This window comes from Merops nubicus, unplaced genomic scaffold (genome assembly GCF_000691845.1).
Source record: "Merops nubicus isolate BGI_N331 unplaced genomic scaffold, ASM69184v1 scaffold31812, whole genome shotgun sequence".
Classification (NCBI taxonomy): Eukaryota; Metazoa; Chordata; class Aves; order Coraciiformes; family Meropidae; genus Merops; species Merops nubicus.
Genome location: NW_008593372.1, coordinates 1 through 13468, shown reverse-complemented (window position 1 = coordinate 13468; position 13468 = coordinate 1). Strand labels below are relative to the sequence as shown.

The window sequence follows — 13468 nt, the reverse complement described above, 5'->3', positions numbered from 1 at the left end:
GGGCGGTCTGCCTTCGCCGCAGAGAACCCTCGCGAGTTCCTGGTCCAGGTGCTGGAGAGGGTGCAGGCTGGGAGCCGGGGCGAGGGGCAGTACCCCTGCCTGATGGACGAGGAGAACCTGGGCGCCATGTTCAGCCTGCTGGACGCCGTCGGGCAGGGCCACATCACGGCCGCGCAGTACAGAGCAGGTGCGTCCGTCCCGCCCGCCGCCTGCCCGCGCGCACAGCGGGGAAACGGCAGCACACGCATAGCAGCACACGCATAGCAGGCTGCAAAGGCGGCTGCACAGCCGACACGCAACTCGGAGCTCGGTTTAAAGTTTTAAAAGTTACGTGTTTTGAAAGTTACATATCTTTACATGTTATACTTAGGCCGCTTTAAGGTGTTATTCTTTCCAACACTTATATTGGAAATTCTTTTACCTTTAGCTCTTAAAACTTTGGGTCTGAGCACTGAAGATCTGCAGCTTGGGGATGATGCGACTGTCGCACTGGATGTATTCAAGGAAGAAGTGTAAGTTTAATTGGTTTTGTTGGGGTTTCTTTTGGGGGGGGGGGGGATTGGGGGGGGGATACACACAGCTATTTTATCAAGCTATTTTTTTTTAATTTACAAAACTATATGATTGGAGGACTTGCTGGTTTACGCCTAACCCCTTTACTTTGCATTGCAAGATTTAAAAGGTCAGTTACTCCCTGACCTTGCTTGGCTTGCTGTCACCTGAGGCATTTTCCTCTACCATCTCAGTTCAGCATCCTCTCAAAGCAGAGCTCTCGGATTATCTGCCCCTCTGGTAAGACAGTTGTCAAGTAGCCCAGGGGTTCAGATACTGATCTAGAAATGTGAAATCATGTTGTCTTCTTTGCCAGACTTAGTACCAGCTACACCTACTACCATCTACAACTGTAAATGAAACAAGCTCAGTTATAATTCTTATGGTCAAGGTACAGTTCTAGGGGTAATTTTTTGGTAACCATTCCAGTCACTGAAAGGTAACAAAATAATTATCCTCCTCCTTATCTAACTATAATTCTTTTTCTTTTTTTCTTTTTTTTTTTTTGTTAGGAAGAAAAAGATGCTGGAGAGCTGGGCTGTGTAATAATTTGAGCAGTGGTCTACTATATATATTAAAAACAGGTATCTTGCTCAGTTCTTCTGGTTTGTCAGCTGTGGAGCTCATTTGAAGCAGTACTCTCTTTTTGTTGGTCCCTGCTCAACCCCATTTGAGCAATCAGCTGAAAAAGAAAAAATGACACGAATGTGTTCCTGTTTACCAGGCACTGGACGAGTATCTTTTAAGAATTGCTTTTCTTAATACAATTAGATGGTCACAGGAAAAAAAAAGTAGAGATGTCTTTTACACAACTAATAGAGTGTTTTGGAGTTTCTTCCTGCAGGTTGTAGCTTCCATTAAGGGCTTGTTTTTTGTTGGATCATTACCATTGAATAAATAGTTGAGCTGTTTCTTCAGTTGGTGTTGGTTTTCTGGGCTTGTGGTGTGTTTTTTGTAAAGGAAATACCAACATCAAGCTATGAAAAACATCCATAGCTGAAGAAAGACACCACCAGATTCCAAATAAAATGCTATTTTCAAACTTAGAACACAGTATTTATGCAATTTTCAAAGACAAACCAAAAAAAAAATTGGTAGAAAAAAGAAAAAATATTTGGATGAACATGAATAACAAAAACAGAGTGATGTATTCCTTCATTCTTTCCTTCTGTATTCTGTATACACACAGTTTAATACAGAACATCTATTACCTGGGATTTTTAGGATGTAAAACATCTGTGTTTAAATGAAGGTGGACCAGTTCATAGGAAGAGCTGTCCATATTGTACAGGGGTGTATTTTCACTGTAAATACTCTCTGTTCCTTGGAACAATGTTACACTGTTGAAAAGGCAGACACAGGCACTAGAGATGAAGAGAGTTTTGGATTCTAAATGCAATGGCAAGGCAGCTGAGGGAAGTAAGATCTATGCAGTTCAACACCAAGTCAGTATCATTTTGATTTTTTTTTTTTTTAAACTGTATACAGTAAAGTGTAAAATGAGATTAAACCAGTCATTTAGCATACGGTAAAAATAACAACATACTGGCTTTGCTTTTGTTGAGGTAAGTGATCTAGACCAAGTGATTAACAATTTCTGTGGGTCTTTATTTCCCTGTATTGGGCCAACTGGCTCTCAAATTGAGAAGAATCTCAACATCCTTGGGAGCTAATTTATACACGCCGAGTTCGTTCAGCGCTGCTGCTGCCGATGGGGGGCTGGGCGTGAGCGCGGTGCCCTTGTCTGCAGCCGACTGCAGCACGTCCTTCAGGAGCAGGGCGGAGCCAACGCTCAGGGTCAGGATAATGCAGGCCTCTTTTATGCTGGAGGAAAGAGTTACACTGAGTAATACAAGAAGCACCCATGAGATCCCTTCATGTTGTGCACACAGTGATTAACAGAAAAAATCTCTATGGACTTCTGAAATGGATGAGAAGTATTGAACTAAAAAGTACTGCTTAGATCAAAGCAAATATTGTCCTTGTTCTTACTGTGTAAGGCTTTTCCATCATGCACGTGCATTTCATAAGCATCAGGATTTTGCCTCACAGTGCTCAGCACAGCTTTTGCTTCTGAAGTTTTTCCACCGGTATTACAAATACCAACTAGAATTTACCACTTTGTCTAGCTTTCCTTAACTACATTTTTCCCTGCAATAATTAGAAACTTAGTATTCAGGTAAGAGCACAGTTTAACAGACAGTTCCCAGCATCTAAACATTTTCCCTAATTAATATCATTAGGGAGCCAAAAGATACCCTGTCTTTGTTCCTAGTCTGAATACAATAGATAGCCTATGTATTTAATTACTCTATTACGCATGATTTTTTACGGTTCCTTTGTGTCTCTGTGTCCTCTTAGGCTGGGAATAATATGTATGTATCAACTGCCTTTATGAAGGTGACATGCTTACAAACTGAGAGGAGACCCTATTGCTCTCTACAGCTACCTAAAAGGAGACTGTAGTGAGGCTGGTGTTGGTCTGTTCTTCCAAATTACTGATGATAGGATGAGAGGAAATGGCCTCAAGTTGCACCAGGGGAGGTTTTGATTGGATATTAGGAAGAATTTATTCTCCGAGAGAGCGCTTAGACACTGGAACGGGCTGCCCAGGGAGGTGGTGGAGTCATCATCCCTGGTGGTGTTCAAAAAATGAGTAGATGTAGCCTTGAAGCTATGGTCTAGTGGTTAGGGAAGTGTTAGGAGGAAGTTTGGACTTGATGATCCTGGAGGTCCTTTCCAACCATAGTGATTCTATGATTCAAAAAAAAAAACCTTAAATCCAAAGATGCTATCTGAATACTCCAATTACAAAATGCCAGTATATAATGTTTGTCTTCAGCTGTTCAACACTGAATCCTGTGCTCCATACTAATTTTAAAATAGTAAGATTTCTGCCCCAAGTGGCCTAGGAGTATAGTGCTGGACTTCAGACTTGGCTGCAGGCTGTTTAAAAAAGGACTGACCAAAAAGAACGTACCTGCTTTTTGTCAATGAAAGCAACTAGATTTCTTGCTGTGCAAGGCAATTCTGAGCAGGAGCATAGTTTGAAGTAGTCTTTCTTCTAGCAATAAAGAAAGTTTCTTATGTTTTAACTATATCCTTTGAGTATTTCCTTTGGCCCCAGTTTTGGAAGTCTGTTCTACTTGTATTCCTTCCATAAGTGAATTTATCTAGACTCCCCGACTGCACAAAATACTCCAGTAACACATGCTGCAGTCTGGCACTATCCAAGTACATGCTGCAGAAACCAAACTTTCCTAGTTGTAAACACTGGAAGCGTGAACGATCCACATATTTTAAGTGTGGAGGAAAACCAACTGTGAAAAAAATCTTGGCGATAGAGAAAATGCATTCATCTGGACATTCACTTTTGAAACACCGAGAGATCCACTGTGTGCCTACTTACTGCTTGAAGTAGTTTTCTGGCCTCTTGCAGTAGTGTGAAAATAAAGGGAACAGGTTTCTACTCATGTCAAAGTGGAGTTGTGCTGCTCCTCCTTCGTTGAAATGATTTGCCATAATGACCTGCAAACACAAGGGGCACGTGGGCCGTGCAGGCCAGCCCCCGACACCGGCGCAGCGCTGAGCAGGCCGCAGGCGGCGCTTGGCCAACACCCACCTCCTGATAGAGGTACACATCCACCCTCTCCGCAAGCAGCTGCCAGAATATTTTGAACAGTGAGTGACAGAGCTGCTCTTCTAGTTGTAGCAAACGGTCTCGTAGGGTCAACAACATTGGGCAAGCTGTGCTGGATAAAGACATGACTGCTTGCTCTGCTTGAGAAGGCAGAGATAACCACCTGAAAGAAATCACGCTCAAGTCGTTACATGGAAATTGTTCCTATTGCAACCGAAACTAAAAAATACCCTTTTAAAAAAAAATTTTAGCCATTTACAGTGGTTCAGAGAGAGCTCTCCTCTCCCATTTCCAATCTAAAAGTAATCACAGTCTAATGCTATGTTTCAATTTCACTGCATATTAAAATCATGTTTTAGTTATAGATCTCCGAACATGCCATTCAAAGAACCCCATATCTAATCTAGAAAATCATTCCTTTGATGAAGTACTTCAGAGATGCTGCTCAGGAGCAAATGTTCAAGAAGCCCTACGAGTCTGTGAAGACAGAACAGTCATTACAGGCCATTTCACATTAACTCTTTAAACTACCATGAAAAATATTCTTGTCCAAACTAGAGCAATCGAGAATTCTTCCTGGGGTTTTTAGAATAATGCGCCCACTAATTGTGGAACCACTTTAGAAAAAAACAGTATTAAAATAATCTTAAAGTTATCTTCCAAAACTTACTACCCTGTGCCATTCCAATTCAGGAAAATACTTCTGCCTATTAGCTATTCTTGCCTTCATTCACTTTAGTATTTTCAACAGGAAATAATATTGTCCTATGAGAAGAGCGTAAACAGATAGAATCACCTCTCTTTTTTGTACAGCTTTGCAGCATCTTTGACTTCTCTGAAGACATGATCTACTTGACGAGTCAGCATGTCCTGTTTCAGGCGTTCCAGGAGGTTAATCATCTCATCAAAGACTGAGCTCTCCATGGAGGCCAGCTGCCCCAGCTGCAGCTGACTGGCAGCGCCGCTCTCTGCACGCACCTCCAGCTCAGCCTGCTGTAGCTGCAAGAAGAACTAGAGAAACAAAACCAGAACAGAATACTGCATATTACAAAAAATAATCTTACCGTTTGAACTCTTCATTGGTACTTTGATAGGCACAGTTCTAGAAAACACTCTCCTGACACATTTATCAACTTAGCATTTTAAGATTCTAAAACCACTTTCTTATCCTTCCCCGTGGTCCTGATTTAGTGAAAAACATAGTGGTTTAATCCTAGTGATGGAAATGATAAGGTTTCGGATACAACAGCAGGTAAGTAATGAGATACTAAACACTAAAAAGATAGATATTTTAGGATTGACAGTAGAATGCTTAAAAACCAAACCAATCTACCTACCCTGATTGATTTTGACCTTTTTACTGTTTGCAACAGTGAACTAGAGTCTTTAATTGTAATTAGCTTTAGAAATAATTGCTCATTAAATCATAAATTTGCTGGGCTGTCAACGGCAAGAAAATGGATCAAGTTTAATGTGACACAGCAGCAACAACTTGTTGGGTTTAAGTGGATTGAGCTGCTTAGGTAGACACAGCTGTGAACATGAAGGCTGCTACAGCCACAGTTTTCTGAAGACCAACAGAATTCATAGGCTGCCCATCTTGCCTGCAATGCCTATTTCTACATGCTTCACAGGTAACAGTTTTTTTGACCTTTTGTACCAGTAACTATAAAAGTCAAAATGCCACAGAAGAGCCCTGCTGTCACCAGGTTGTTACATAGCAAAGTAATTCATTCCCAAATCCCAGTTATCACAAGGGGCTTTCCCGAGCAACACCTAAACCATGTTGCAGTGCAGACACCCATGCTGGATCCATTTAAGCTCACCTGCCATGGGAGCAGTTTGAGCATCGTGCACAGGCTGCTGCACACACTTCAACATCGGTGCAGCTGACGCTGGCTCACAGATCCCTGAAATCAACTGACTATTTTCTTCTTCAACACAGAGTGTGTAAAGGAGACTACTTTGTTCAGATTATTCCATCCCCCAGGCTCTCTTTGCATTTCTCTAGAAAGTTTACAATTAATGTGGCTTAGGTCTCAAAAAATAAACTGTCCTTATTTATGCATCTTTTATTAAATCTGAATTTACATCTCCCTGTTTTTTTTCAGTAATTAATTCTTTGGAATACACTTAAAGAGTACTGAAAACAAAATGTTTGTTATGAAACAACCAACCAATGTCCCTTTTTAATCCTTTTTTTAAAGTACAGTAATTGCTTACGACATTGTCAGCCCAGTCTGCCAGCACCGTTGCTATGTAGTTCACGGCGTTGAGGATTGCACAGTAGCGGAATCCCAAGGGAGCTCTGGTCTCCTCCTTCATTACTTGAGTTAACCGTATCCTGAAATCATCAACTAACTCCTTCTGTAGGCCAAGGAACTGTAGTTTTCTGGAAGCTGTTGGAAGATTCTTATACCTGTCTGGAAAGACATTATTAACTTGTTTATAAGTTTTCCAACACTGAATAATTTTTTCAAAAATAAACATTACAGTCATCTTATTGGGCAACCTTACACCTCATCATATAGTATTTCGAAGAGCTGACATATATTAACAATTTCAGGGAAACTACTCAATGCAAAAGCTAAAGATGTAAAGACACCAACCTCCTTCCCTCTCCTGGTTCCACTAGCAGTTTGTATTCCAATACTTGAAGCAATACATGATCATACCAGACGCCCAGGGTGGCCCCTAAACCCTAATCACACAGAGGAAGATAAAGCCGCTGAACGTGCAATTCAGGATCTCCTGAAAACTGACCTGCTGTTATGTTCTGTTCCAGGAAGGCAGATGTTACTTAATAGCTTCCAAATTGTCACAGAGTCAAAAGGAACAGTAGGATTTTTTTTTTTTAATTACTCCATTGGAACAAAGTATATTCTTTCAAGTATTAATAAATTTTAATATGCTAGATATCAAATATATTTTTTAGTTATTATTTTGTAAACATGTCACTAGCTCAAGATTATTTGTGCTTCAGTTAGTGTCCAAAATACAAACTGAACAGGAAAGCTTTTATTAAATTGCAGACATCACAAGTCTGCAACATTATTTGATGACTACTGCTGACAATGCATATTTAGTAAAGAAATCCATGAGCTGAATTTCTTTTTTTTACTATTCATTACAGAGAAGAGCAATGCCCACAGCTTAGTAATTACCTGTTATAACCAACAATAGAGTCATAAAAGTTTCAGCACAGTCTGGGACTTTCATTTCATCAACATCAGTGATATCTTTGTACTGCGATACCCACGCAGCCTCCGATGAAAGCATGGAGTCCATCTTCTGAAGAGCAACTGAGATGCACAGAGGTTGTCAATTGTTCACGTTTTTTCATAACCTCAAACAAAAATTCTAGCAAAACTCCCTCTAAAATACGCAACATTTTCAGCTTATAAAAACTGCTGGTAAGTGGCTTCATACAAAACCGGAGTCAATGTATCTGCATCTGCAGTGCTGTTGACAACCGTGTCAAGAGCTGTTTGGGGGTTTTGGTCTGCTTTTAAATAGTTGGCTTGCTCCTTTCCAATATACTTCCTTTTTATTTCTCAAAAGTTAAAACTGAAATAGGGAAATGGTATTGAAGTCTATCCTTGTCTGCACACACATAAATACAACATTTGTCTAAAAATAAGCCTGCTGGATTCCATATAGCTTAGGGGCAAGAGTCCTACAAACTGCAAAAGCACTCTTAGTGTCTAACCAATTTTTAGTCAAAATAATAACAGAGTATAAAAATATGTATGTCTTACACAGTAGCCCTGTCCAAGTGACTTATTCTACTTGAGGTGGTTATTTGTGTAAGTATACGTGTACTTTCTGATTGTGGAATATAAAGGCAAACAAAATCCATTGGAAGCCTTACATTTTTTTTCCACCGTTAGCCACCTTTGGAAGCAGGATTCTTCTGACAGAATATGCATGCAGCTGGGAAAGCTGCTGAGGTAACCATGAACGGTGTATAACTCTCTCTCAAACAGAAGTACCTCGTCCACAAGGTGACAAAAGAGTGTATCATCGTACAACAGGCAGGGAATATCAGTAGCCAACTTCTCCAAAATCAGCATTACTAGAGCACGAGAGAATTCAAGCTTTTGAAAGAAAACAGTGAATAAAATATCAGAGATATGAAGTATTAATAATGTGCAAACATGTATGTAACAAACTACTACTAGATTAAGTCTCACCACATACTTGGTGAAATCAGGACAATTATCTACCAGAAGCTGACTCAGACATTCATGGACATCAGTCCATGGAAGTGCTTACCCCAGCATTCACTGAAGACCCTGCCTTGTCCAGTATTGGCTGGATTTTCTCATCAAGGAACTTTGCGTGATTTCCAATCCACATAAGTACTTGTGTTAAATACCACTCGGGCTTATTTAAAAAACAAAAGAAAATATTAAATGCATCCAAACAACATTTATTCAAATGCTACTAATAGTTTAAGACAAAAATACCTCTCTTCTCCTGCCTTCTCTTGGTCTCAGATCACACAAGCCTTTCTCTGTCTTTTACTTAGTTTTCATTTCCATAAAAGCAGTACCAGAAAAGCATCTCTGGATTTGAATTGTCTAAATGCACCAATTATTCTGCTTCTTCTCAGGCAAAAGCTCTATTTTTTTATCTCCCCCTTCTCTACTGCTTTCTCCTTGTGAGGGCCTCTTTTCCACTTTGTATACTTCCTCCTGTTCTTCTGTGCAGTCTTTTTATTTTGGTACAGCAAAAAGGATGCACACCTGAAAAAATTCTTCCCAGCAGCTCTGTCCTGTCACTGTACCTAACCTCAGCTCCACCTTCCCCCTGCAAGTGGGGGAGTCTATCACCTCCTCACATCGCTTTTTAATGCCTTTACGCTCGTTCAGTTTCTACACCTAATATGTGGGCTGGAGTTTTTCATGAACACTTCTTTCAACATTAGCACAAGTAGAAGCCATTCCTGTCCTCCCTCCCAACAGCCCAAGAACCTTCTGTTGAACCACACTCACATTTGCCACATTTTGTGTGCCTGTTCCTCAATTTTTCACTTGCCTACTAAATTTCACTGTTTTTTTTTTTTCTTGACACTCCCCAGCTTGCCAAGATCATTGTGAATGCTGAGCCTTGAAATACATGTAATCCCTTCCAGGTTGATGTCTCTCCAATATTTTACATGGCTATTTTCTTTACTCTATTATCCAAGTTATTACTGAGGGAAAAATTACAAAAAAAATCCAACCCTAATTTGAGCACGGCCTTGTTGGATTGTCTTTCTGATCTGACACTAGATTACCTGTAAACTTTTCTTCACAACCTTTATAGAAAAATACTTGTTCACAAATTTCATCTCTTGAATGCAATTTTCCCATTTGCTTATGAAATAATTATAGATAGTCATATCTAAAAAAAACTCTTCCCCACTAACATATGTAACATTATTTTTAAAAGCACTGTAGCAGCAACTACCAAAATTACAAATATATTTACATTTACCCAAGACTGTCAATTTAAGTACACGGACTTGTGCAACCAAACGGTTACAAAACAGCTCTGAATGTGTGACAGCAGCATAATGCACTGAAACCTGTTCTAATGGTATTTCTCAGATGAAAATCCTGTCTCTGAAGATAATTCATACAAAAAGTCAGTTTCTAACTGGTAAACTGGACGTCTCTGGTGGTATGTCAATCAAAAAATGTAACCCAAAAAACTAATTATGTAACAGTGCTTTTAGAACAATCACATTTGACATATATTAACAGCAGAATCTGACATTTTCACAGTTACAAGAAGGTAGCAAAAAACAATACCAAAAATCAGTCACAGCTTTGTACAGCCTTTGAGCTCAAGCAATAAGGGAAGTACAAAACCATTTGCAAGGAGACAGAGGAAATGAATCAAAACTTCTGAAATTATGGGAATCAGTCTAAGATTCTGCTAACACTTATAAAGGAGCCAGGCAAAAAAGAAACATCACCTGGCCCAGCGAGAATGTTTGTGCCTCTGAAAGGTCTACTTAGGTAGCACAAGAACTGTGCAGTTTTGAAGAATCTTAATTTTAGAATGGAAAGTGTTAAAGCTATCCAATTTAAATACACCAACCTATCCGTTGCTTAAGGAAGCAATTAAAAAAAAAAATATCAAACTGCTTTCTTCTATACCTTGTTTAAAACATTGGTTTGTTTATTTCCAGTGAAATGATACTTGAATCTTTTCTGAAGAGGATTCAGCATGATCTGTATTGGAAGGATAATGGGTGGTGATGGGGGTAACGAGTACTTTTCTGGCAATTGTTTAGGTTTGGTTAACAGTTCATCTCTTAAGTTTAACAGTCAAGGATGAATTTAAGTGTTGAATTCTCCCAACATCATCATTTCAACAGAATGGGCTTATAAAAATGGAACATTTCTTAGTTCTACCTCACTGGCTGAAGGCAGTATTATGCAATCAATACAATTCATCAAATATGGGAGATAGTAAAAATATTTCAGGTTATATAATATTCAATACAACTCAAGCTGCTAGGGATTATTTATTCAATGACAATACAAGCCCCTTAAGTCAGTTTGATTTTGGAAACTCCTACCATTAAAAAAAAAACCCTACACAGAGAACCACCATTAGCAGTGCCAAACACCAGGGCTGTCCAAGTGACAGGCTTATTCATATCTGTTAAAGGAAGATAAAAGACTCATGAGATTAATAAATGCAATGCATGATTTCCCATGTCCATACAACTCACTTAAGTGACCCATTCTGCCACACCAAACCGTTACCAACTCAAGGTTGTGTAGAATGGCCTTGTTTGTATCTGCCCACACAATGATTAAAAAAAAAAAACCAACAAACTGACAGCCACATCCAGGAAAAATTTCCTGGTTGAACTTTAGCTGTGCTTTATGGGTAATCTTACTGAAGCCTATAAGGCCTGATCCCCGGGGGACATGAGCTGCCATGAGATTGTTAGAAGGGCTGACTCGGAGTTACAGTGTTGGTACTGCCAAAAAGGACAACTCTGGCACCTGGCATTTTCTAAACAAACAAAAAAAATACATTCTAATGTTAATACGACATAACAAATTCAAATTATCTTCTCTCTTTAGGGAGAACAAAATTTTAAATAATTTTGCTGGAGAACGTGCACCTCTGACATTAAACAGTCTTACTAAAATACGCTTCATCTATTTAAAAGGATACGAGGTTTGCAATTTCAGAAGCTGACAAAACAACATCTCCAAATTGTTGTATACATCATTAGCACTGGCTGGTGCAGCAAGGCCAAATGCCTGAGACTGTGGTGGCCCCACAAACGGCCAGTGGAGCTGGCTCAGTACCTCTTCAAAGTCACTGCAAGGCAAGACAAGCATTTTAACAGGAACTTACAGCACAATGCAGAGACGAGGGAGTGATGCTGCACCCCTTACCTGGACAGCTTGTCCTTAAGAATTTTGTGCCAGAATTTAACAGTGGATCTTACAAAAGCAAGAAGATGAGAACAAGACGACTCCTGCAGTTTAATATCCAGTTCTGCCATAAATGCTAGAGTACTGGCTGCCTCTGGAACATTGTTCGTCATCAGATATTGCTGAATGCTATCACTATAAAATACAACAGAAGTCAAGGCCAAAAATACATTAAATAGTACAGAAAAGAATCATTTGTACATCAAAAAATGAACATTAAAACTATCTCAGTCTTAAATATTTTAATGATGGGACATACAAGGTTACCAATCTCAGAATGTATTTTGCAGTACCGAGGAACTTTACCTTAACTCTTCAATTCGTGAAATCCATTTCAGATAGGCCAGGTGTCGCTCAATCTCTTCCACCTGACTTATCAGTACATCAAGATCCTCCATCCATGGCTGAGCTTTCAGTAAGTGGCTACTGATTGCATCAGAGAGAAGAGTTTCTTCCTCTAAAAGCCGACTCAGAGACTTCTTAGAATCTTCTGCATTCTTCAAGGCATTCTGAATTCTTTTAGGGACTTCTGATGAAACTGTAAGTACCTGCATTCACAGAGAAGTATTAAGTCTGACATAAAAACCTTGCACTACACAGGGCAGCACCATCTGAGATATTAATACATTGCTTTAATTTAGTTAAATATACTTAATCGGTCATACAGAATATTCAGATGAAGGGAAAGGAAAAAAAAAAAAAACAGAAAAGATGCTTACCTGTTCTTCTAACTGCTTCTTATTTTCAGACAGCTTATCAATAAGGCTGTCCAGCTTCCTCAGAGAATCATAGTCATTTCCAACTTCTCTCTCCACAAATTCAGAAACATAGTATGGGATATCACAATGATCGAGATCTCTAGTGACTTCACTCTTCCTAACAGCAACGGTTGCCATGTTGTCTTTCTCTGCAACACTGATTATACAGTTTCTAATTAGTCATCAAGATGGCTCAAACAATTATTACTCTACTATTATCCACAAAACCCCATGAAAAGCTGAGCAGTTCCATTTAGGTGGAAACTTAAGTAAGACATTCAAGAAATACACTGCCTGAAGCACTGTATATTAATTACTGAAGGCAAGCATGCCTATTAATTTGTTCCTTCCCCAAGAGTGTGAATTTTATTAAAAATAGTTCAACACGTTTGCAGTTTCTACATGGGCAATATGAAAAACCTAATGAAAAGTACTGGAAAAATATTTTTGTAAAATATGAAGGAAGATAACAACGTTCTGCTTTACCTTTTCATAGAGTTTAGGATGTTCCAGAGTTATCAGCTGATGACTGACAGGTTACTAAGCAACGTATCCAGTCAGGGCGTGCAATGGTGTGTAAAGTAAAAGCACCGCTGAAGAATCTGTGAGCAACCCCACGCAGTGCGGCAGAAGAGACATTTACTGATCCACACATCTGGTGGCACCCAGAGGAAACCAGTCCTGGAATCGAGGGGATGATCACGTACAGTGAAACACAAAAATGATCAGTGAAAAAAAAACCCCGATGAGTGTCTGGCTAGACCAGCTCTCAACTTCTTAATATCACTTCCAAAACAGCACTGAAAAATTAAGTTCACGCACTTGTACGATACCTGTCACAAGCGTGAAATAAGTGAAAACCTCTATTAAACAGACAGCAGGAAGGAGTGAGAAAAGGGTCCAAAGAATGAGGCAGTCAGAGAGGCAACGGGGAGCGCCGAGAGGAACAAACCGGGAGACGAAGCGCTGCTGAGGCAGAAGCGAAGGCAGCAGGACAAAGCGCGCTCGGGCCGGCAGCTCGGCGAGCCCCGGCACAGGGGAGCGGCCCGCACGCAGCTCCGCACCCA

The 13468-nt window shown here is 39.8% G+C and overlaps 2 protein-coding genes across 2 annotated transcripts; one reads left to right on the top strand and one right to left on the bottom strand.

The window, feature by feature from the left end:
• Window positions 1-9: 9 nt before the first annotated feature.
• LOC103768294 (EF-hand calcium-binding domain-containing protein 10-like) lies at window positions 10-516 on the top strand (the record flags this gene model as incomplete). Its single annotated transcript, XM_008935434.1, has 2 exons — window positions 10-187; window positions 428-516. Coding segments are annotated over 2 exons (267 nt in total), but the record flags the coding sequence as incomplete, so codon positions are not given.
• Window positions 517-2159: 1643 nt separating this feature from the next.
• On the bottom strand, window positions 2160-12539 carry RINT1 (RAD50 interactor 1). The gene is made up of 13 exons (XM_008935433.1): window positions 12363-12539; window positions 11950-12191; window positions 11605-11778; window positions 11378-11527; window positions 10342-10498; window positions 8468-8578; window positions 8064-8289; window positions 7357-7494; window positions 6416-6615; window positions 4989-5203; window positions 4175-4355; window positions 3962-4080; window positions 2160-2376 (listed from the first exon to the last, which is right to left on the bottom strand). Exons 1-13 carry the CDS (start codon window positions 12537-12539, stop codon window positions 2160-2162), a joined length of 2307 nt encoding a protein of 768 aa, XP_008933681.1.
• Between the last annotated feature and the right edge of the window lie 929 nt (window positions 12540-13468).

Excerpts from the sequence above, each read along its gene's own strand:
- RINT1 (XM_008935433.1), bottom strand. The coding sequence starts at position 12,539 with ATGGCAACCGTTGCTGTTAGGAAGAGTGAAGTCACTAGAGATCTCGAT. Across the intron at positions 12,192-12,362 it reads AGAAGCAGTTAGAAGAACAG|GTACTTACAGTTTCATCAGA; the intron begins GTAAGCATCTTT and ends CTGTGAATGCAG. Across the intron at positions 11,779-11,949 it reads TCACGAATTGAAGAGTTAAG|TGATAGCATTCAGCAATATC; the intron begins GTAAAGTTCCTC and ends TGTATTTTATAG.